This window comes from Pygoscelis adeliae, unplaced genomic scaffold, assembly GCF_000699105.1.
Source record: "Pygoscelis adeliae isolate BGI_AS28 unplaced genomic scaffold, ASM69910v1 Scaffold664, whole genome shotgun sequence".
NCBI classification, from domain to species: Eukaryota; Metazoa; Chordata; class Aves; order Sphenisciformes; family Spheniscidae; genus Pygoscelis; species Pygoscelis adeliae.
In genome coordinates, this window is record NW_008824762.1 from 1,112,498 (window position 1) to 1,137,255 (window position 24,758).

The 24,758-nt window shown below is 45.3% G+C and overlaps 1 protein-coding gene across 4 annotated transcripts in view; it reads right to left on the bottom strand.

Moving 5' to 3' along the window:
• BIN1 (bridging integrator 1) overlaps window positions 1-24,024 on the bottom strand; it is a 60,514-nt gene extending 36,490 nt beyond the window's left edge. Inside the window, exons 1-6 of one of the 4 annotated variants that reach the window (XM_009323532.1) lie at window positions 23,546-24,024; window positions 16,344-16,398; window positions 15,792-15,886; window positions 13,811-13,906; window positions 9,347-9,454; window positions 666-751 (exon numbers count right to left, since the gene is read on the bottom strand). In XM_009323532.1, the coding sequence (XP_009321807.1) occupies window positions 666-751; window positions 9,347-9,454; window positions 13,811-13,906; window positions 15,792-15,886; window positions 16,344-16,398; window positions 23,546-23,713 (608 nt within the window). In that variant the 5' untranslated portion in view covers window positions 23,714-24,024. The remainder of the gene's footprint in view (window positions 1-665; window positions 752-9,346; window positions 9,455-13,810; window positions 13,907-15,791; window positions 15,887-16,343; window positions 16,399-23,545) is intronic. The other 3 variants (XM_009323533.1, XM_009323534.1, XM_009323535.1) reach the window with 3 other exon arrangements.
• Window positions 24,025-24,758: the final 734 nt, after the last annotated feature.

Genomic DNA, 24,758 nt, shown 5'->3' on the forward strand with positions numbered 1-24,758 from the left:
TAGCCAGGAGCACATTTAGGGGCAAGAGAAGGCAGCCACACCAGGAGCCTTCCCCTGTCTTTGTTCACCCAACTGCCCAAACCTGAAAGTGGCATGCAAAGCAGAGCAACCTGTCCTCTCATCCTCCCTCTTGTGTTAAACCTACTGCTTCACCAGGTGCTCATAAGTTTGCATGGCGAGACACAGTGATCAAGGCATCACCTCTTGGCTCTTTCCAAGTCCAGTGACTGTATAAACCCCTCTGACATCTCATCTTTCCTTAATCACTCAGCTGACATACCCACTCAGCTGCAGATGTTCCTTCCAGCCAGCCAGCTCCACACTCAAAATCTTAGTGACCCAGCCTGCTCTGTCTGCTGTCCACAGCAGAAGCTGGGCCATTGCCCAGGAAAGTTGGGCAGAGTTGGTGGGGCAAAGGGATTAATCAGACAAAGCATAGAAACACAGTTTCTTTTTGTGGTAAAATTGAGTTTTTCATGAGGATCATGAAGCAAAGCACAGAAAGCCCAGGGTGAACCTGGCTGGGGGGAATCCTAGAACAGACTCTCTGAGATGATCCAGAAAACAAGAGCAGACACCCAGCCCAAGCTAAGGAGAACAGTGATAGAAGAGCTTGGGTGTTCACTTCCTTCCAACCAGCCCTTGCGAAAACTTCCAGTACTCACCTATTCCATAGTGAAGGCAGCTCCTCCTGCAGATCAACGTTCATCTCTTCAAACACCTTTTGAGCCTTTACTAACTCTTCTTCAGCCTTAATAACAGAGAAGGGAGATTGTCAGCTCCAGTGCAGACAAGTACCCTGCAGGGCTGGGACAACTGTGACTCTTTTGACTTCCTTGGGAGACCAGGCAAAATTCTGGCATGGGGTAATCCCCGTCCTAAATGAGTCTCCCAGGAACCAGGGTTGATTCACAAGTGACCTGAAGCCCCTTCAGTTTGCACGTGTTACTCTCAGGTTTTCTCTCAATAGATTTCCCAGTTTGGACACTCAGTAAATCAAACATCCACTAATGTGCTTTAAGTTCTGTAAGTTTCCCTGGCTTCAAAAACTGAATGGAGCTGGTCAGGCAGTTCAGCCTCCAGCTTGGATACAGATGAAGATAATAGTGGCCCCTGCCCCTTGCCAGGTCTCTGAAAGAGTTGAAATCCATCCCAAATGGCATTGAAGAAGAGTCTTCCCTCATGGGGACTCTCTCTGCTCAGGTAAGGTCATGCCAAAGCCCCATCTCTTCTGAGAAAGGGAGGAGGTCTGCATCCTTGGCTGATACAGCTCTCTCACAAAGCTGACTGGAGAAGCAAGGAAGGGTATGCAAAGCATGAGTTGTGCCAGCAGGAGGCCAGGCTGGAGTGCTTGAGCAGCAGGTCTTGGTTTCAGCGGTCTCACATACTCTCATAGGTGAGGATCTAATACAAGAGCAATCCCTGGCTGGCTGTCGGCCACCAACACCAAAGGAAATATGCCTCGTACAGGACCTCTTTCTCCCAGTTGAGAGCTTAAATTTGACCTGTTCATTTGACCTAGACACTGACAGACTCCAACACTGATACCTGAATTCTACTGGGTTTCAGTGACAAGAAGGGTGATCCTGGTTTCTGTTGCTGACAGCAGACACTAGCAACAAGCACATTCCCCTTCCCATATTTGTCCTAGGTGACCTCTTCCTCTTTTCAGTGCCTTGACTTAAAATTCAAAGCTTGCTAATTAAAATGTTTCTATTCTGTAATTTGCAACAGCACAGCATTCTCCCATAACCCTGTGCACTGGTATGCAGGATGGCAAATCCCTGCATGAGCAACTTGATGACACATCTTAACAGAAAGGTCAGCACAAGTGCCTACTTGGGGGAACTGGATCTCTCTCTGAGCCTGCAGTCAGATTCCTACCCCTTCTACAAAATGAAGTTTTATCTTCTTTGTGCCAGCTTAATTAAAGAAACCCAGCTTACTACTCCTTAGCGACAGGTATATGCAAAGATAGGATTGATGGGAGAAAGGACTTAAAAATATTTTGCCGTTCAGAGTCCTACTCCTCACAGTGTGGTATAGGATCCTTACACTCTCCATTTCTCTCCTGATTTATGAGCAACCAGCAGAAGCTCCTGCTTTCCAGCTAGCTCCACCTTTCAGAGGGTCGCTCATTGCTGCCAAAGGCAGGGCCAAAACTTTGTACTCAAGATTAGAAGAGAAAGTTTCCCCCAGAAAAGGACACAACTGGGAGGTATTCAAAAGTTAAGCAGACCTTGTGAGGAACACGCAGGGGGAGAAGGGGCCATGATGCTTCCACCCAGAAACCCCTGTATTTCAGTGCTACGCCCACTGAAAAACCCAACATTTCAAGAGAGTTTGCAAAAAACAAACAAAAAGCCCATTTAAACAGAGACACAGTTTATGCTGGATCACAGACAATGATCACAAAGACTCGTTCTGCCTTAAAATCCCTCTATGAATGAATGTTTCTAATGTAACCATTTTAAAGGGGAAAAAAAAATCCCAGTCCATCCTTTGGCTTTATCTTACTCTAATTTCCAAACTAGACTGGAACCAGAATCAACCCAAGGGATGGGATAGCTGGGAGATGAGGCACCATTGAATGCTGTTAGTTTTTCAGATACGGTGAAAATTAATAACAGTCTTTCCCTCTCTCGTTTACCTGTTCAGAAGGTCAAAGAACCTAGAAAGCAATGTGTGAATATTGTGACATCCCGAGGCAAAAGCAAAATCAGCAACAGGCAACGTTCACTCTAGAGTAGCTGTAGGAATCGGGGACTCATCTAGTGCCCGTGGCTTAGCTAGTGCTCTCAGTCCCAGGTGTAGCATTGAATTAATTCTTCATTCCTTTGTCAGCCCAGGGATCTTCTCACCAGTGAGATTTATTTTGCTTGGAAGCAGGGGTCCTGACACTGGATAGCCCTGACTGCTTCCAGCTGGAGCCGAAGACAGACATCAACTTGGTCATAAGCCCTGCTAGAAGAAAAGCCAGCTCATGCAGTACAGTGGGGAAAGGAGGAAAAAAATAGGTTTCAGGGGCAGAGTCCACTGCTACTGTATCTGTGCACTTTCTATTTCAGCTGTCATCCTTGCCAACCTGATGGAGAACTGAGGCAGAAGGACGTATTGCCCAGGTCCATGAAATGCGATCTCAGAAAATTCTTCCTCTCTTCTCCCTGCCTGAAAGGGAGAAGGTTTGAGCAGGAGCTGGACAACACAAATGCTTTCCTGACCTTCCCCCTAGCCAAGGCTCAGAATGCCAAGCACAACCAGTTCAGTTGTGACAGGGAGGCAGTTATTCCCCATTACATTTCCTACCATCATGCATCCCAGCACTCACGAGTGTCTGGCAATATCCAGGCTAGTGCTTTCAGGCAATCTGGTGACCATTTCTCTTCAAACACTATGCTGTGAACTGTGGTAATTATGCACTGTTCAGTAAATATTTTAGATATCTATGAGGCAGGGGTAAGGAGGAGAGCTGGGCACCTTAACCCAGGCCAAAGCCCCCATCAGTCCCTGCCAGACCCGCCCCTCAGAAGGGCAGCACAGCCCAGGACTCAGCTTGCTGGCTTTCTCCTTGTCCTGGTTCCAGCTGGGATAGAGTTAATTTTCCTCCTAGTAGCTGGTACAGTGCTGTGTTTTGGATTTAGCATGAGAATAATGTGATAACAGACTGATGTTTTAGTTGTTGCTAAGCAGTGCTTATACTAAGTCAAGGACTTTTCAGCTTCCCCTACTTTGCCAGCGAGGAGGTGCACAAGAAGCTGGGAGGGGGCACAGCCAGAACAGCTGACCCAAACTCGCCAAAGGGATATTCCATACCATATGACGTCATGCTCAGTATATCAGCTGGGGGGAGTTGGCCGGGGGCAGCGATCACTGCTCCGGGACTGGCTGGGCATCGGTCAGTGGGTGGTGAGCGGTTGCATCGCTTGTTTTTCCTGGGTTTTGTCCCTCTCTCTTTTTTTCACTGATTTCCTTTTCATTACAGTTTTCTTATTAATATTATTATTATTATTTCAATTATTAAACTGTTCTTATCTCAACCCACAAGTTTTCTTACTTTTGCCCTTCCAATTCTGTCCTCCATCCCACCGAGGGGCGCGGGGGGTGGGGGGACATGAGCGAGCGGCTGTGTGGTGCTTGGTTGCCGACTGGGCTTAAACAACGACACTCCTACAGACAGACATGTCATTCTGTTATCACAGCAGCACCAAGGATGTTGCTTTTTAGTCTGTATTCAGCATTTCAGGGGAGCTTAGCAAAAAGGCAAAAATTTGCTGTTCTAAGCCATTTTCCCTTTTGTTTCAAAAAGTGTAGTCACCAAAATTTGTAACTGAGAGCGTGCGATAGCAACCCCCCCAGGAGACTTTACAGAAAACGCCCACTGTATTGTTTTTGTTAGTATCTGCTAAAGGCCTAAAAAGCCAGCAGTTTGCACACTGGAGGAACGGACTTGATTTTACAGTAGAAATAATAGGTCTTGCTGACCCCATTTTTGCTTGGAGGTTGTAAAATTATCAGGCAAGAAGAAACAGCAACACAGCTGCTTGTAAAGGGAAGGACTTTTTTTTTTTTAGGCTTAACATTGTGAAGGTCTTCAATAAATGCAGTGTCATCAGCCTTCCCGCTTTTATCAAGAGCTTAACGAGATTTAGGGTTGTCAATAACACTTTCAGTCTTGAAGGCATGCAAATATGAAACCTGAAGCCTTTTTTTTTTCCTGCCTGCTTGTGTTTGTGAAGAAAAGCTGGAAAACCTACAGGTTCAGAATACAAACTAATCTTCTTTATTGAGATTTTTTTTTTAGTCCCCAATGAAATTAAAATTAAAAAAAAAACCAAACAAAACCCAAAGACTCGCACAAGTAGAAACAGAAAATTAAGGTTGGCAATAGTATTGTTTAGTTCAAGAATGAAAGAGGAAAAACTTAAAGGAGGACTTAACTTGATTTGAAAATACCTGAGGTGACTGAAAATACTAATGTCATTTAGCAGGAGGTTAACACCCCCACAACACAGAGGGTGAAAGGATTACATACCCCCTTGTCACCTGCTTTAGGGCAAAGTCACCCAGTACAGTGAAATTATCGATTGACTCTTGGTAGCCTGTCTAAGATCAGAGTGTAATGGATGAAGGAGCACTCGTAAGTACTGTTTCTCTAGGCAATCTGTGGGCAGTGGTATTACTCCCAGTCACAGCAGTCAGTCTGAGAAGCGGAAAAATGCCCAAGAGCCGATTTATTTATTTGTGGCTTGAGAAACTTCCCATACCTGCTTTCTAGTCCTCCAAAACAGACCAGTCAAGAACCACAACCATGCAGATCGTTCCCAGCACGGCAGAGGCACAGGAAAAGCCCCCGGCAGCCTGCCAAATGTCCTTCTCCCTTCAATCAAGAATGAATACATATTTCCTCCCTTTGCTATGCATCTTAAGCAGGACGGCTAACAGCTGTTCTTTCCCCAGGCTTTATTGATGTGGTAATCTAGTCTTTTCCCTGATCTGCAGTCATAAATGACTGTGGAAAAACTCAGGTGCTTTATAAGGTGAGAGGAGTTAGTGTTTTTAAACTGCAATTCATTCACTGATGAGGAATGTGAAAACGTAGGAGCATTTGAATGAGAACAGATGAGCTCACCAGGAACCTGTGAGCAGGTAACTGGTGCTCTCCCAGCCTGGGTAATGATTTACTATCCCTTGTCTATTGAAAGCATTTTCTTCTCACTGACTGTTTTCTGTCAGCTCCCTCTTATCCCTTTAGGAGCTCCAATGTAAATACCAAGGGAGATTTCATCAGGAAGCCACACTTCTCCTATGCAAGTAGGATTGAAATTCTTAGTCCCTGCAGTTTCTCTGAGCTGCTCTCACGTCCTTCAAGACGCTACAACCTAAATGTTCGGCCAAGTTCTGCAACCATGACCTCAACCTGGAGCTGTTCAAATGTATTACACGGGGTGCGAATTCCTTGGTCTGGGCCCACCTCTTCTCCTATGCAGACTGAACCTCCGTACACCTGGGAACAGCTTGTTTAGACCAGAAGGGCCAGCACAGTGCCCATTTTGGAAACTTGGATTTTACCATGGGAGAATGTTGCAATTTAACTCAGCAGCCATAGAAATTGCTTTTGAAGCAATGTGGTTTTTTCTGGCTGTACTCAACAGCAGAAACGCAGAAGCCAATTTTTCCAATGTTTTCCTCTTTTTTCTTTCTTGAAACATCAACAATAAAAATTGACTGCTTCTCTTAGAAGAAAAATAAAGGAATAATTGGAGGAACTACACTACATCATCCTCTGCCTTGGAGTTATTCCATAGCCTTTCTTCATCCTCATTTCATTTTAGGGTGAGAAAACAATAGCTCAGTATTAACACACCTGATTAGAAATCAATAGGGTAGGCACAAATTCATTCACTGGTCAGCAACTTCCACGTGTCCACTGTGGCTCAGGAATATCAAGGACACACTTAACAGAGGGGACTAGAGTGAACGTTGCCTAGAGATTAGTCGCATGGTACAATCTAGAGCCCAAAATAGCGCATGCAGGGTTAGAGCCAGGTAGATCAGCAGTCACCTGATTTCGGAGCAGATTAGTTTGCGCAACGAGGTGAGCTTGTAGCTTCCCTTGACACCACTGAGGCGCAGCTTTCTCAAGCAGCGAAACAGGCTGGGAGGAGGGAGCATGTTTGAGTGAAAAGAGAAAAAAATAAACAGAGAACAAGAGAGACACAAACATATATCTTTTAGGATAAAAAAACTAAAATCACAACAGAGAGTGTACTTAGAGGCTGGGCCAAACCAGTATCACCAAGGTGAGAGAAAAAACAAACATCCTGGGCCGATCAGTTATGAATCCTTTGAAGCATGCCAAGTTTAGCAGTAATTAATGCTCCAGTGTGGGCTGGGATACTGCAGACCAGCCAGGCAGCTGCAAAGAGCAACAGATATAGTTGTTAGTGACCTAGCACACAGACAACCCTACTCCAAGTCATGGCTGTGAAGTGAGAGCTCCTTAAAGAGAGGTCAGGATTAATCAACCACCGTAATTATTTGCATGCAACAGCTGAAAGTCCACAGTGCTTTATTTTAATGGCGGGTTGTGAGTTTAGCAATAAGTGGCAGGAGTCCTGAGTGGGAAAAGAACATCCATATATTAGAGAAGGAAAAAACAGACAAATATAGCTCCAAAAAGTATTTGCATTTCTGTTTGTGTTACTATACCATGAAACATCAATCAAGCCAGTTCCCATTTGTATGCTGCGTCGTAAACAAGATTTCTCTTTCCTAGGGGCCTGTCATCATATTCTAAAGTACCTTACACCGGAACAACCCTACTTCAAAGGTACACGAGCAAAATTGCAGTCACAGGAACAGAGAGGTGAACTTCCTACATCAGCCTGGCATGCTGAGCCCTGGCTGCTGCCCATAGCTCTGCAGAGCTGCAAGTGTGGGATCACAGGCTGGGCTGTGAAACCTGCCCATTTGGGAACAGCATACGTACATAACTTTTGGGGACCCACTGCTCCCATCTTTACAGGACCAGGACAGTGCGATGTGTCACATTATTATCCCGTGCATGAGCTTACGGCCTAAAGTACAGAGGGTGGAAAGATCTGATCCGGTGCACATTTTTGGCTAACAAGAGGAGCCCAATCACGTACTAAGAGACACTTGCACAGGCTAAATCAGGAACATAGCACCAACTCCTAAATCTCAACATTTCACTCTTCAAACTGCACTGTTCTTCATACTTCAACAAAAGAGCAACAAACGATGCCTTGTTAATAATGTCTTACGTGAGCATTCGGGGCAACATGAGCGAGTGCAGCAATGACAAAGGTCAGCCTCTGGTGAAAATCACCAGGTACTAACCTGAGTAGATGAATTCCTACAAAAAACATTTCCACTGCAGCAAAGATCCCAGAAGCACACACCAATAATACTACCACAGCCCCAGGGAAATTCTGCTCTTATCCCCAAACACAGTGAAGTACTGCTTTGAACAGAAGGAACAACCCGCTGGGCCTCGTGCCTTGCATACACAACCAAGACTTGCTTTGCCACACAAATGATGCAATGACACCTGAGCCATCAATCTCTCTCCCTTTTGTCTGTCAAGGTTAATCACAGTGCATGCACTGGGTGAGTAGATGACTGATGACTTGCAGCTTAAAAATAAAAGTACTGTCAGTTGGCCATTAAATGCAGATCTTTCGCTCGGGGGAGAGATGCATCTTTATTTCTTCCATGCAGGAGAAACACTAACATCTCTCACAGAGTCCATGTTTCCCCCTACCAGGAATAACTCTAAGCAAAGGACGACAAGTCTTCTCAGCCTGGTTAACAGATACAGATCCAGGCTCTTTCTTTCCTGTACTGCTTCTAACCTGAAGAGTCCTGATGTGCCATGGCCCACATTCAAGAGAATTAAAAAGATGTCTCCCCAGCCCTGAACTATTCTATTGTGTCAAGACCTGTCCTGTGGAGTGGAGCACGTAGATTCAAATCCACTCAGGGTACAGGAGTAATCCACAGCTTATTTTCTGGGCAGGTATTCAAACCATGCGCCTCCTCTAGTACAAGGTTAGCACTATCACCTTTCTTCAGCTACCTTTGAAAGAAAATCTGAATTTTATTTTAATGACATTTATTTTAATTTTAAAAAAAAAAATCCTGCACTTGCACGTTAGGCATGCTCTGGGGTTAACCCTAGATCAAGCTGTTCACAGGCATGAAAGAAACCACACCCTGACAAGAGAAAACTCTTTGTTTTCCTGCTTTCAGCCATATTTATTATCAGTAATTGTGACCAATAGACAACAGAACACAGTCATCAAGTGTGCATAGGGTGCATTTCTACCAATGAACTTGTAATTCACACTCCTAAGGGTCTCTCTGTCCTAGAATATCAGAGGACTTCATGAATACAACCAGCCTCAAGCAACACTCAAACACTTACTCTCACCACTGCTATAAGATGGGGAGACAGAGCCCCAAGAAGCAAACTGGCAAATTTTGCTGAGGCACTGCAAGGCTTTGCTTCCCCCAGAGGTACAAGAGCTTTCCTGACAGAGGTTACTGGTCCTGCAGCATCTGAGGAGATGCACGCCTAGGCCTTGGCCACTAAGAGAAGCTCACTGATGATGGCGAGTCTGAACCAACACAATAGAGACCACCCTGCTTTCTAGAACTAAACAAATGAGAAGGAAATACCTAGTCAAACTTCACCAGTTCACGACACCACTCTGAACAAAACACACCCAATGAAGAGGTAGAGGCGCACTTAAAAACTGCTCAGTAGGCAAATGCAGACCTCATGAAATGAAAGGATGGCTGCACATCCTTCTGCTTGCTTTACCTTTGCGATTTTGGTTTCATCCTTCTTCTTTGCAGTTTGCAGGGCTTCAAAATGATGTCTGGCACTGTCGTAATCCACAAGCTTCCTTCCTCGCTTTGCTATACGAGACTAAGAAAGATGGAGAGAAGAGTTGTGACAATCTTCCCCAGCAACCAAAACCCCAAAGCCTCTCGAGGAAGACCCCCCTCCTCTTCACCCAATTTCCAGAGCATCCCATGCTCTGCCCACACAAGGACACTCACTGGATACTCCACACAGGCTGCCCAGAGAGGTGGCCCTGGGAGCCACCTGTGACAACCACCATTCTACAGGGAGCTCCTCAGGAGGAGTGCAGACCCAGCCAGGGAAAGCAAAGGGATCCAACCAACTACAGGCTCCACTTCTGGATAGCATTAATGTTTTCAGAACTGTAGCACCAGTGCTTCCTAAGCCTCCCCATGTGCCCCCATCCTAGGGGCAACTGCTTCATCATTTTCAGGGCCTCCTGAGGGCTGCAGCCAGACTCTAACTAACCAGCTCACAGTCCTAGATCATGTGGAAGCTCAAAAGATTAAGTTCAACAAAAGACCACATTTCTCTTACCAGCACATCAAAAGCACTCATCCACATGCTCAGGATACGCCTAGGACAGCATTTTGGACCTTGCAACAGGAGGTCCAGACAGAATTGACTGCAGCCACAGGCAGTCGTCCATTGTAACTAGCTATTAAGCAAGAGAAGTGTGAGGGAAAACCAGTAGCACTGTGTCACTAAAAGGCAAAACATATTGAAGCCATAGCAAACACGAGGAGGGAGCCAACTGTGTACCAGACTCGTGTTCAGGAATGGAGTCCTGACAGGTCCATGGGTGAGAATCCAGAGCAGACAGTCAGGCCTGTGGCCTGATGATCCTCCATTACCCCTCTTCATCTGAGGTGCCTCAGGCTCTCTCCCCCAGCATAGATTCACCTCGGCAAGGCTCAGGCCCACTGGATTAAGAACCATCCATCCCCCTTAGACCCTCACCCCCACGCTCTCTACAAACACCCCAGGCTATCTGGGTTGGAGCACAGGTCTTCCCAGCCTGACTGTAGTACCACCCCAGCTTGGAACGCCCGGTCCAGTGTCAGTAATCAGCAGTCTAGAGACAGGCTGCAGAACTGGAGTGAAAAGGCATGGCAAGGAGCCAGGAGGGTTTCTAATTAACCACAGCACCCAGGGAGATTGAAAGTCCAAGATGAAGAATCAGCATTGAGATTTACTTGCAAAAGCAAAATCCCCCGCTCCGCTGCACTTGGCAGGGAGATGCGGTCTCCTCTCCCTAGGCTCCTGCAGATTAGCGGCAAAACCGCACTCAGGGCTGATCTTTCTGCCAGACCAGCTGGGACCAGTTCACATGTCTCCTACACATGCTTCTCTGCACTTTCAGCAAAAGCTGGTGCAGCTCTGCTTGAGTCACAGCAGATCTGCAGGATCTCAGCCACACGCACACCCAAACTGATTTCAAAGCACTCAGCTCACTCCAAGAGAGGAATCACGAAGAAGCTGAGCCACCTCGCAGTCGAGGTCACTAGAAGACCCCTCCCCCCAACATCACGCTGCCAGCCAGACATGGAGACAGGATGTCAGAGGGGGCTTCCAGCAGTATGACAATCTGAGATGCTAGTTAATGCATCTTACACACACACCAGATAAATCCATAATCTGGCCGTGTGTTTTAAGAGACAGGATTTTTCCCCCAGGTCAGACTGGTAGAGATAGCTGGAGTTTTGCCCACCTCTGTGACACGGCAAACAGCCACTCCTTGATTTCCCTGCCACCCCACCAGGGAGTTTGATTCAATGTTACCCATCCCTCAACAAGGTCACTCCTTCCCCTTTTTGCAGCCCCCAATCTTCTAACCCCCACCACTACCTGACGGTAAAAGCTGAACTCCAACAGAGTTTACTGCTTTGCAATACATCCATCTTAATTTAAGCCTCCTTAAAAAAACTAACCAAACAAAAAAACCACAACACAAACCACCACAAAACACTTCCCCCCCCTCCTCCTCACCAACATTTGGTTTTAAACCTAGTAGAAACAGGGCACCAGTTTCAGTGCAAGACAGAAAATCGCCAATTCCACAGCTATTCAGAACTTAGGTTATGGTTTATCTTCTCTGAGCTCACTGCAGAGACCTGTTCTCTTACTGCATACTCTGCAACCTCAATCAAAAACTCACTCAAATATTATAGATTATGCAGGAGTACTGCTCCAAGCAGCTATAGATACTGTCCTGCGAAGAAAGGATAAAGTACTTTTTGCATGCCTGTTTTTCAAGTTAGAGAAGACAGAGGTTTTGTTCACCACTCCCCACCCAACATTTAAAAATTATTCTCTTTGACTTATAAAAATTCCTTACTGAAGGAATGACGTGTTTTCACATTCCTACTGTGGATCCCATTGGAAGTCCAAAAAAATTCAAGGGAATTTTTCCAGCCAGTGAAGGAGATTTCAGAATATGTTAAAATTGAACAAAAAATAATGCATGCGTGATCTAACTCATCACACATTTGAATTACTGGGCCATCAACAAAAAAAATGGGCCTTCACATAACTAAAAGTCATCTTCTCTCCATAAATCATCTTTCATTATTACAGTAATGCCAGAATTCCAGGAAAAGCAAAAAAGTTTGCTTTTGTGGAAACTACAAAACAGAAAACTATTACAACAACCAAAAACAACTGAAATATTCTGTAAATTACGTAAGACCGGGGGGGGTTGCCTGCCACCCTCAAAAACTCTAATTCCTTATGTGAAGCCAAACTACACTTTTGTACAACTGTAGCAACCTTCAACAACAATACTTATAAGAGTTTCTACCAGTTGAAGAAACCAGACTCAGTCTGAGCACTTCTCACTGCTCTGTGGTAAGGAGGATGATGCATTCAGCTGAACTACCAATAAAAACATATTGACCTTTTTTCATTCACACCACTGAAAGTCTGTTTTAAACAAATAGCTAACTCTGAAATATATCCATATCTTATTGTAGGAACCAACAGAAAGCCAAATTCTCACTCATTTTAAGAAGGGAAGCAGAGATGAGTAGTGCTCTCTTTAAAGCATTACTTAAATTGTGCATAAAATTGCTTTAACTTCCATTTTCTAGAGCATCATCTGAAGACTGAGAAAGGAACATTAGTAATAAACACCTTAGTGGCCCATTTGGAAGACAGAAAGGATCCATGGGAGCTCGGTGCCTAACACCTTGAGTTTTGGTGGAATTTGGTTGGTCCCAATCTTGTGCTCCTTTTAAAATCCCACCATAAAACCTCAGTGGGACCCCAGCAGAATTAAGAAATCCCAAAGATACTAAGCATGGAAGAAACGTGATACCCCGAGGTGACCCAATGCACAGCCAACAAGGCTGGTAAGATGTGATTTGGACTGAAGCAGTACAGAAGTCTGAGTATACAGCAAGCCTGAAATAAAACCTTCTGCTTAAGAAGCAGTGCACGAGCCTCTGCGCTGCTATCTGAGGCACATGGCATCACACTACAGGGAGTGATCAGCTCTACAGCCTTGAGCGGGTGGGAAGCGACAGCAAGCCTCTTCACCCTTCCCCACTTCAGACTTCCAAGGACAGAAGAGGCTGGAAAAATGAAGCAAAAACAAGGAGCCCCAGGAGGCAAGGACACTGCTGTTCAGGGCTCATTCTACAAGCCTGTGACCTGTCCCTCCTTGATACAGCACGATCCTCCTGAAGCAACAAATATTGACAAACGTTTTAAGAGACATGTGGTGTGGAAAGGGTTGTTTTCACTGGGAAGAAGCCAAGCTGATACTTCCCATATGGTGATATCATTACTAGTGCTTCCATATGGTGAAGACATTTCCTGCATAACCTTCTCAAAACAAACGGAGAGGAGATAACTGGGGGGGAAGGGAGAGGACATCATTCAAACCCAGGTCCTCAGTATGATCTCCCCCAGAAAGACACCTATCCAGCATTCCCCCTTCTCTGCAAAAAGCTGGTTATATGCACAGCAGGACTTCAGAGAACACACAGAAATCTGCCTTCCATACCAGCCTCTACCTGTAAAGCACATTTGCCACTTACTACTTCCTCAAAGCTCTGTACATACAAGAATGTTAAAAAACCAAAGGACTGAAAAGAGACAGAGCTTGCGAGTTATTGCTGACACTGCCCTCCTGCACTGTGATACAATAGGAAATTTTATGGATCCTCCTGTTTCACACTTATGTTTTCTCTTCAGCATCTTTCCCCTGGATTCTTCACTCTCATTTCAAGCCCAAAAGGAGAACGTAACATTTTCACATGACCCAGCGCTGCAAAGATCTTAGCTGCTTTAAAAGGAGACCTTGCAGCAGCACAGCACACACATCCTCCTAAAGAAGATGGGGATGCAAGAAATTGATTCTGATGAGGTTTCATCTGCTGTGACTCTCCAAATCAAAAGGTTTAAAGAGAATCTTACTTTAATATCTGGAAATTGGCCAAGGTACGTATCCATGGTCAGAAGTGCCTGATCAACCAGCTTCTGATGGAAATCCGTCCAGAGGAGATCATTGTTCTGAAAAACAAATGTAATGAGCCAACTATTAAGAACACAGAGCTCTGCATTTCTGTTTTTCTCCATGAGTGCTACAGTCAACAATTTCAGTCCTCCAGAGCTCTTAAGAAATAGTCATTTCTTTGGAAAAACTAAGTAGAGAAATTAGTTGAAAACAGAGGTCATGCCAGAAATGCAGAAACAGAGAAGAAAGCCTGATGCTGCTAATTCAGGTGACCTCTCCAAGGACACAGCGCCCTTTGTGAATCTTCCTTTGAGGGCCTATCTTTTCCCCCACAGTGCTAGCTCAAGTCCATGCAATGGAAGGAAAGATGAAGGTCAGGCTGGCTTTACCCCCTTCTCCCAGCAGCCACAAAAATGAGACACCTGACACCACTAGGCACCATTTTCTGCTTTTCATTACAACCCAGCTTTCTGGAGGATAATGAACAATAACAGAAAGCTATTCTAGCAGTCTTCAGCCTTCACACCACCTGCCTCCACAGCCCAATGGAGGTCACATCCAAGGCTTGCACCCTAACCTGTGCATGCTTTATTCTTGATCTTATCTCAGGCACAATAACTCCCATCAACACCTTGGATTAGGTGGAAATTGCCCCTCTCTCCTGTTTTTCCACTTGAACAAAGGTTTTTGGCTAAAATATTCAGGAAAAATGCCCACTTTATGTGGGAATTATTTTTTTTTGGCAGGAATAGCACTTTTCTCCTGCCTGTCTTTTTGTGAAAGAGAGAAATATAAACAAAGGCATTAAAGGTAGAGAGCTGGAAATATTCCTGCAGACCCTCACAGTACCTACAGTTAGTTCTCAGGACTCATGCTCCCTTTGACCTCCCTGGCTCAAATTCTCTGAAGGGACAGTCTCCCAGGAGGCACCGCAGTGGCTCAGGACGAAACAAGGCCAACAGAGAACATGAAGCCAATCCAGTTGAATTACAACTCCATTATTTACTGCAACAGCACTTCCTAACATTTCCATGTCAATGCCAGAATTGACCTGGAAATGTTCAGGTTTTGTTTGATTTATCTGCTTTGAAGCCAGTATTTCCTGGGCAAGATGCAGATGTTATTTCAGGTGAGATTTTCTGCAGAGGAAAGCAGAGGAAGGGAAGAATCCCTCTCCTGCTCTCCTCTCTATTCCTTTCCCACTGCTCCAATGCCACAGACAGCTGCAGATACACCCAGTCCTGCAGCCTCATAGGAGATGGATCCACAGAGCTGAACTGCCACAGCTGCTGCTCAGCAGAACAGCTGAGCAAGAGAGCAGAGGGCACCTGCCTCCAGCTGGACCCACCGCACACACGTCAAGGGGGATCCAAGCTGTCAAGTGACAGGCTGTGCCCTAAGCTCCACAGAAAACACCCGGGCAAGTTGAACAAGCATCACCTCACCAAGGGATGAAAAGAACAGCAGGTTGGGATGACACATGGCTCAGCCAAATAAGGTGGCAATCAAAATACGGCAGCTGGTGGTACTGCTGTGAGCAGGAGGTTGTTGCAGCTATGCAATGGCTGCTCTGACCATGCTTGGGCCATAGATTTAGCCACCCCTTTCTCTTGCACAGAGCGTAAGCAATACATGCAGTTGACCCTACTGACTCTCTCAGCATCCTCTGTCCCTGTTTAGCCACTGTTGGGGGAACAAATTCCTTGTGGGCATAAGCATATGGCTCTGTGTAGCATTCAAGTATCTGGGGACAGTGTCCTACACAGACAAAAATACAGGCCACATCCCTTCAGCTTTCCCTTCTTCCCAATGCTGAGTTTGTCTCTCCAATTCTTCTGCAAAGTCATATGCCCGAAGAAATTTGGCACAGACTCTCCAATCTAAGCTCATCTCCACTGACAGACCAAGCCTGGTGACCCCACATCCTGGACAGAGTCTTACCTCTGCTATTTTATTTGTGTCATCTCTCCCAGGCCAATCCGGCTCATAAACTTCCTGCAAACACTCTGTCAGCTTCTTGGAGGCCTCGTGCATGGCTAGGAAAGAAGAGGGAACTGCTTCAGAAAGCAGGAAATAGTGTGTTCCTCACAGTTTAACCCTCATCCTGAGGAATGGGGACACAGGAGGGTTATAACAAATACTAAGCTCTTCCTTATAGAATGTCTGACCCTTGATAACACAGAGATGGAAGGTAACCAGAGGGAGAAAGGAACCAAGGATGCAGTTGCATCAAACCCTTTGTGCTCATCACAAACCCCTAGCAAAAGATGTAAGAGTCTATCTGCTAAGACAGCACCACCTGTTTGGCATCAAAGCACAACCCATTCCATCCCAGCTGGTCCTGAAGGATTCTGAAAGATCCCCCACCCAGACAAGGCTGACCTTTCCTACAATTCACGCCTGAGGAAACACCAGGAAGGGGATGGCTGCAGAAACCTCACCGTATAGGTGAGCACTAGAGGGGAAACAATCTTCTGCTTATGCAGACCTTACCTTTTACAGAAGCCAAGTAAGTTCGGAGGTCCTTCTGCAGCCTCGTGCCTTCGGACTGTGAACGTAAGGAGAAGACCACCAGTTATTCTCTCACATAAGGAGACTGTAAGAAGGATGAGTCAAGCATTTCTAAATAAAGAAGAACGGTCTTGCAGATGGGCTACACACCAGCCCTATGACCACATGAGACATAAATGTTAACAGGGAGACCACACAGCCCTCTGACTTGGTAAGCCCACAGCCAGTGACCTGCAGGCATGTTTGGCCAACAATACCACCAAGGTACCGAGTAACTTGATGGGGGTAAAGCTGTGATTTGCTCTGCTCAGCAGAGCCAGCTTTAGTGTTTTGATTTCATACAAGCAACTAGAGAGGGTCCTAAGGGCAACAATTAGTTTATAAGCCAAGGGCTAGTGGGTCTATGCAACAAATGTAACTGAAGGGAGTCTGTAGGATATAGAAGACAGATGCAATTGATTTATTTTGTACTAGTTTGGCAACAGTTTAGCTCACCGCTTTTTCCTGCCGTGCTGCAAACCAAAACCCCAGTGCAAAGTGGCTACAAGGGACCTCTGACCTGCCCAAACATCCTGTCTAAGTTGTCCTGTGCAGCAGGACTTGCAAATACAGTTAATCATCTTGTTCTTTAGCTTCACTGTGGAGCTGGCCTGCCAGCAGCAGATCTCACTCACTAGGAAACAAAGGATTAAAACCAGAAGCTGAGCTGAGTTTCACTAGTTTGAGCCTTCAGATGACACAGCTGAGTGCAGTACAAGAGCCTGGGTTAGAAAGGGTTGTGGACATTTTTACAGCAAGTGTTGGCTCAGACATGCACACGTACATGCACTCCCCATACAACTGCTCTCCTGCACTAGGATAAGCATACTCAGGCCCACCTCCCCTCTACCTTGCCATGTGTCACTGACAGGGGTGCAAAGCAGACAGGGAAATACTCCCAAATTCAGACAGTGACATTAAGCAAAACAGAAACAAAAGGAAGAGCAAGGCTTGAGAAGTTGACCAACACCACCATGGAGCATGTCAAAGCAAGGGAAGGAGCAAACATTGAGGACACCTGTGCAGACAACCTCTGGAGTATGCAAGAAGTACAGAAAAAATTTGAGCAGTAAAGATCTGTTACAAAAGGGTTTCCTTTATACTGTGGGATCTCACTATCCCCCAAAGTCGCTGTAAAAACAAGAATGCAGGAAAGCAACAACTACACCTCACACCTTCCTCACAACCTGCTGCCATTCCTCCTCTTCTTTCTCAGTTTGTGTCCCGTTGGGGGGGGCCCCCAACATAATGAATTTTGACAGCTGAAGACAACTCCAGAGACAGCGAGCTCACAGGACGTCTCTGACAGCTGCCTCAGAGCTACTAGCTTCAAAAGCAGATGTTTCCCATCAGCCCTCCTCACCACTCAGGCATCTCTTGCCTCAACTGAGCTCATGCTGTGATCCCTTGTGCTCTCAGTGCAGCTATGCTCTCTAAGCAGAGGCTAAATCTGCCCAGCTGTTGAAGTGGCAGTGCTAGCATAGCTTTGTAGAGAAATCCATCTGCTTCCAACACTATGGCCCAATTTGTTTTCCTTGCCTCGAAAGTTCTGGATGAGTTCATATTTGTTTTTTTCCTACTGCCATCAACAAAGGAAATGAGGGATGGGAAAGAGCTGGCCACTTTTATAAAAGAAAGTCAGACTCCTAGCCTGGAGAAGCATTGGGAATTGACCCAAAGAGAGTACAGGAGGAAAGGAGTAATGACCACATCTGCTGCAAAAGTCCTAGGAGTTCTTAAAACACAGAGCAAACAAATGTAGAGCTTTTTGCTGGCTTAAGGTGAATATGGAAACCTAGGCAGATGAAACCTTCCTAGCAGTGCAATCAGAAACCACCAGGGAAGAGGTGCCAGAGTAATCAAAGAGCACACACACAGAGGACCATCAGGGAGACTAAGCTGACAAGCAGCAGTTCAATCAAACTGTAATATGTGTTTGCTTGTGCCTGATGCAGGAAGCAAGAAAGGCTTAGAGGAAAGCAGTGCTGTCTCCCTAGAATTGCTCCATGCTAGAAATCACAGACTGGAACTGGCAAGATCAGATGTCAGAACACAAGATGAAATGGCACAGAAGAAATTATAATGCAAAATCCCTCAGATAAATACATTATCATCCTGCAGCTGTATCATTTTTAAAACTGACTAAATTTGAACACACAATGTTGAGGTTATCAGAAACTAATCGGCAGGCAAGGTCCTCTGCAGAACTTGCCCACCACACACTTGGGCATTGCAATGTCTAGAACTGTAACTCTCAAAATTATAGCATCTAAAATCAGAAACCACCTCTAAAATTATGCCCATACTTGCCTGAGTCCTTCCAAAGCAGCACATGACAGAACCCAGACTCATGAACTCTTCAAGTCTTGATAGCCAGTCCAAAAGTCACAAGAACAAAAGGATCCTCTGAGAGGTACACCGGCACCACAATTAAACATGAAATCAAGATTTTTAGATAGACCACCTGAAAAAACTGCAAGTCAGGGCCCAAATACTAGAGTGTGCAATTGCAGCAATGCACAGCTAGCCTTCTGCGTTCTCCAGGCATCCTCAACACCACTTGTCTCGCCATGATGTGCAGTCAGCCAATATACAGTGCTGCATCCTGCAATTGGAGTGGTCTTTCTTAGCCACCCCTTGCTGATGTTTAAAGTCAGAGTTACAGCTGATCTCCATGACTATGGGGTTACCTAAGCCTCTTAAAAGTACCAAGCCTGCCAGGGAGAGTGAATAGACTTTACAGCCTGTAAGATCCGCAGGCAGAAAGATTTTCAAAGAGAGGCCTATGTTCAGAGTTTTGCCATGAATCCCGTTTCCCCAGCTCCCCTGGGCACCTGGAGTTCCCATCCAAGACCCTCTTTGGCATTTCCATTGCTTTATTTCTTGTCCACCAGTAAAGCAGCTCCCTCACTTGCTACAAGGGTTTCTTTTTATTATTTTAAGCATTAATGCTTCCCAAGAAACTTCAGCAACTGCTTTCTCTCTGTGCATGCAGCACCTGCTTTCTGCAAGCAGGCTATAGCGAGCTGTCAAGTACAGCCACGATTCTGCATAAACACCTCTTGCAACGCAGTTAGACACTGTCAAATACTGTATAGAACAGAAGCTTTCAACACCCTTGAATGCACGTTTAAAAGATGCTTCCTAAACTCAGACGTAAAAAAGTAGGGAAGAGAGTTAATCTGGAAAATTAATCCACTTCCCAGTTATTGGAAGAGCTTAAGGGGTTTAAGGGTGTGCAGAGGGAAGTTATAGAGGTATGATTGAATCTAAGTATGTTCAAAAATCTAAACAGCATAGTAATTTTTATATTGCAAGAACATAAAAAAAGAAGAAAGAAAAGTGTGTGTGTATATACATAAATGTAACAGAGTAACAAAATTCCACAAAAGGAAAATAAAACTAGGACAAAAATTGAAGCTCAGTGCTGATCCTGAACCCCATATTCATTTCTCACCCCTGCACTAAAAAACTGACTTAACACCTTTGCACAGGGACAATGACACTGTGTCTTGATGTAGAAGTGACCACAATAAGTTGTTCTACTCAAACACACAAATGTCACCCTGTTTGAGCAGATTTTGCTATATTTGCAATCACAGTGTAATTCAACCCTGTGAGCCTATAACACAACCAGGTATAGTATGAGGGACAGTATGTACAGGAAGATGCGTATTTAAAAATAGAAGTGCTTGCTTGGGAGGCTGGAAGAGCTCCCTCTCCAAAGACCTAATGAACCACCTATTACTGATAGCTCTGTTAAAGCACAAGAGTGGTTTTGTTTCTTTTTGTGCTTTCTTGTTTTGTTGGGAGGTTGTTACTAACAATACCTTTCACTGAGCACTAGTTAAGTATGTGATTTTCTGTAGGCCTGTTTCTTGGTAGTAGACAGGTTTCCTAAAACCCTTTTTTCTCTCCAATCTTCAAAAGAAATTCTTTCATCCTAGCATTAGACTGTGACCCCTTCTTTACATAACCTCCCTGGTTTTGCAGTTCTGACGGGAACGATTTTTATTATCAGCAGGGATGTTCTGCACCTGAGAGGGACAGGTAATGTCCTGTTCAGATTAGATTAATATAAAGCTGGAAGAGCAGACTGAAATTATAAAGAGGGGAGAGGGGGGAAGCATTGAAACAACAGCTCCAGATAAGCCCCCACTCAGCAAAACTTCAGAGCTGTTAAGACACAAAGCATGAACAACCGGTAAGAAGCTCCTATCCTCACCCGTCCTCGGGTACCAGGCAAGCTGTTAAACTTGTTTTGCTACCTAGGGCTGAAATGGAAACTGCTGGGTGTGAAGGATTCTTGCCTGGACAGAAAGTCTCTCTCTGACTGTGGACCATTACAGTCACTAGGTCAAACCTACACTGCAAGAGCAAAGATTTAAGTCCACGCTGCCTGCCCTGCAGGCTGAAGCTCTGCCGAACACCGTGGGGTATGGGCAGAGATGGATGCAGCCCGTGCCAGCAGCAGCTTGTCTCTCATGCATTTGGTGTGAAACACTGTAAACCAAACCAGAACTTCCACATGAGTGACAGCTCATGAAGGGTATCAAAACCCAGCCGCTCTGCCAGGCGGAAGCGCAATGTGGTGCCAGGTGTAAGGGCTGCCACCAGCCTCCCACTCTCCGTCTCTCCAGCAAGTATTTCAAATGCAGGGGAAGAGAAGCCAAAACCTGGCACACCTCAGGCAGGGGCTGTGTTGCACCTTTGCAGCAGGCCTCTTGCTCCCAGGTCTGCAAGGAGAATTTCCAGGACAGACCCTTGTGCCGGTGCCTGAACACAAGTGACACTGGGAAAGGGAAGGAGGGGGCAGCCTTCAAATGAACTTTTTGGGAGGTTAATTTCCAAAGATAATCTGTCATGAGGGAGTAATATGGGGGCCAGTTGTGTTGCTTGTCAAGCCTTCAAGGGACACAGGCGAGCCCTGTAGCCCTGCAGAAGCATGGTTATGTCCAGCTCATTTGTCATGCAGCAAATCCATCTGTCTGAGCTAAAAAGCTCCTACCATTCAGAGACCTCAGAGTGGTGCTCTTATATGAACCTGAATGGACAGAGAGCTGGGAAGTGCAGCGCTTTCCCTTATGTCCACCCAACCACCGTTTGAGAGAACCACAAGATGCCTTGGGTGAAAATGAATAAGTGATTTTTAGACCTGCTCTCCATTCATCGACAGCCCACGCATGGGAACATTTGTCAGTGGCCCAACACAGTCATTGGAGTCGGAGGAGCCTCTAATCAAACAGCAAACAAGGCCACTGCCTGGTCACACCCCAGCCAGTTCCACAGGTGAGTTGTTCTGTCACAAGCCTGCAACAAAAGATCAGCTTTCCTCCAGACTTAACATTTCCCACTGGAGCAGACCTTGTAAGGAAAGGCCACAGAAATCTCACACATAGCTGTACTACACATACATATCATACATATAGAAACAAAAACAAGTGTGTATATATGCACATATAGTTGAAGTTTTTTCCCCAGCTTGGCATCATAACTACTCCTCAGCCTTGGATATCCTAACAATCCAGCTATCTCACATTTATGGTTTGCCTTGTAAAACAGGCATCGTTTGCATTTATTTTAGTAATAGGAAAACTGAGGGCCAAAGCAAAACCAACAGACCCCAAGCAGCAAATGCAGAGCAGCCTCCAGTGCCTTTGATAAATTATTTGGAGAATTTAGTTCATGGTCTGCCCTGCAAGATGGGAAAAGAAATTCAGCTATAAGGGATACAGAGGCAGTGCTTCTTTAACAGGCTTCTCGGTGCACCACTAGAACTCGTGGCTTTGGAAATTGAAAAGCCATCCCAGACAGCCAGATCAAGAAGTTTGGATTTGAGTTTTTCAGTATTTCTCCTTTAAAAAGGCTATTTCCTGATTGCTGATACTTAAAAATGATATGGAAAAGTCACACCTGGTAATGTCATGTTGTCAGAAAGAAGCCAAACTGTATTCCTCTGCGTACAAGAGCATATCATTGGTGGATATGCTATAGAGACACTGCATGAACTTCTGGAGCAACAGCTACTATTGCTGCCAAGAGAATGAGCGTTAGTCTCTAGGAATCTGCAGTCAGCTCCGGTTAGACATAAGTCAAGGTCAGACTGAAAGATTTTCATTATATTCAGCTGTGGCAAATCCCTTCTCATCTGGTTTTGCGACACATAAGCACATCTGCTGAGTCCTAACAGACACAATGCAGCTGCCGCTAACAGCTCCAGAAAAAGATCCTAAATAAGTCAGGGCACAAAGGAGCTAAAAGATTTCTTCAGCACCATCTGAGCTTTGGTGTGGCATGCATTTCCTGCCATGAAACAGAAACAACACTTTCCTTAACACCAAGCACTGCAGTGCAAGTCCCCTGAGGTAACTGATCTTTTCCCCTCCTCTGGGTGGCTGAAAGCTCCAGACAAAAAAACCCTCAAAACAACAAAAAAAACCCCAACCACACACAACCCCCCCTCCACACACACACCCCCCAAAACCACACCCAGTTCAAGATATAAACCCACTGCTGTTTAAGTAGGAGGGTGGGTGAAAATTGCTACACTGTTAAAATATTTTTTGTGCGCTAAAATATAGGGATGAAGTCTACACGTGAAAGAATGACGACTCAGGCCTGACACAGTGATTGTGCAAGGTGAAGGAAGAAGTTAGATTTAGATCTTAGCCATGGAAGGATGTTCCCTTTTCACCATTTGCTTTCTTTGTCTCTTCTGCTTTCCGCTGTGCTTAGGAAACTGAATCTGCCTTGTTCTATTTTATTTTTTATTTCTAATCTATTTCCCATCCTATCCATCTTTCAGAGACACAATGTTGGTCTTATGTCTCTGCTTCCAGCCCAGCAGGAAAAGTTACATTACAAAGCAGCTGCTAACTGAAGGAAGCGTTCTGGTCGAGCTATTTCTCTTCCTAAACTTGGGTCTAGAACAAGTATTATTTTTCAGCATACACTCTCACTGACTCCATGATAGGGACACTGGAAGACAGTGTAATTTCTCATAAGTGAACAGCTATGAGTTGTGGGTCACTTCAATAGGCCTATGGCATCGTTTAATTTAATGGGTTTTAATTGCATATTGCAGCAGATGACTGGAAGCTAATGCTGAAACTCAGGGTGTAATTATGTATCACCAATTATCTTACCAGCTGTTTGTTGAAATTCTGCACGCACTGTTCAAACTGCTCATCTTTTGTTTCATCAGCTTTCCCAAGCTTCTGAAGGACCTGCAGGAAGAGAGGAGAAAGATAGGAGATTTCAAACACAGCTATAGCAAAGCAGAGACAAAGAAATAGTTGCAAGTATTTGTTCATGAAGCTGAAAGAAGAAAAGTTAGAGTCTCCCTTATTCTTGCTCTAATAATTTCTGGAATATTTCTCTACACACACAGAGTTTGAAAAAGGACTTACAGACGAATCAGGATGAACTCAGACCTCTTATACTTTGCTGTACCAAAGAGCATGACTGAGGTTTGTCCTTCACTGGTCTAATGCTTTTTGCAGACAAGGCAATAGCAACGCAGTTGTTTATCTCCTGGACCAGCAAGAAACAAACCACATCCCTAATATGCCTTGTATTGTGCGGTTACACTTAATCCTGATTTAACACTTGACTCTGGTCCAGACAGGGTGGGCTTTTTTTGCTCCTAGAACAGCTGGGCTGTCCTCAAACACAGAAAGCCATGCAGAGACCTCCTTAGAGAGAGAAGGTGGCTGGAGCAGTGAAAGTCCCACCTTCTTTCCACCTTTTCTCACTATGCACATGCTTGGCAGGAGCTGGCTGTTGAGAGCAACTGGGGACCTTACATCATGAGTCTACGTGACACTCAGTCTAAGTATCACGTCTGAGAGTGTCAGCAGCCAGCCCTGTTCCTCTCACCGCCTCCCTGCACAGCACAGCTCCCCACAGCCTGTAAAAAAAAATCCTTATCACACTACTTCCCTTATCACACTTCTCTCTTAATGATCTCTCCATACAGCTAAGTGGATCGCTTCTAGGCTTTGAACAAAGCACTTCATTTTCTGGGCAGGAAGGTAGGTCCATCACAAGAGGGTTGGGCAAACTGCAGCTGTGGAGGAGGGCAGCAGTTATTTGTCATGCCCCAAGCAACTCCAGCAGCAGGGAGACAAGAATGTAAACTTTAAGCTTGATTATAACATCTTTGTTAATCGAAAATAAAACCTGACCATGCCAAAAAAAAAGCCTTGTCTCTCAAGGCCAGTAAAAACAGAGAAAAGCTCACTCAGTCCTTAGTCACAGGAGATTCTGGGGAGCCAGAGGTTGGCTAGAAAGGGTGCCAAGGGAACACCTCAAAAACCAAGGGAGCCCTGGCTAGCAAGAGCATGACTGCCCAAGAGG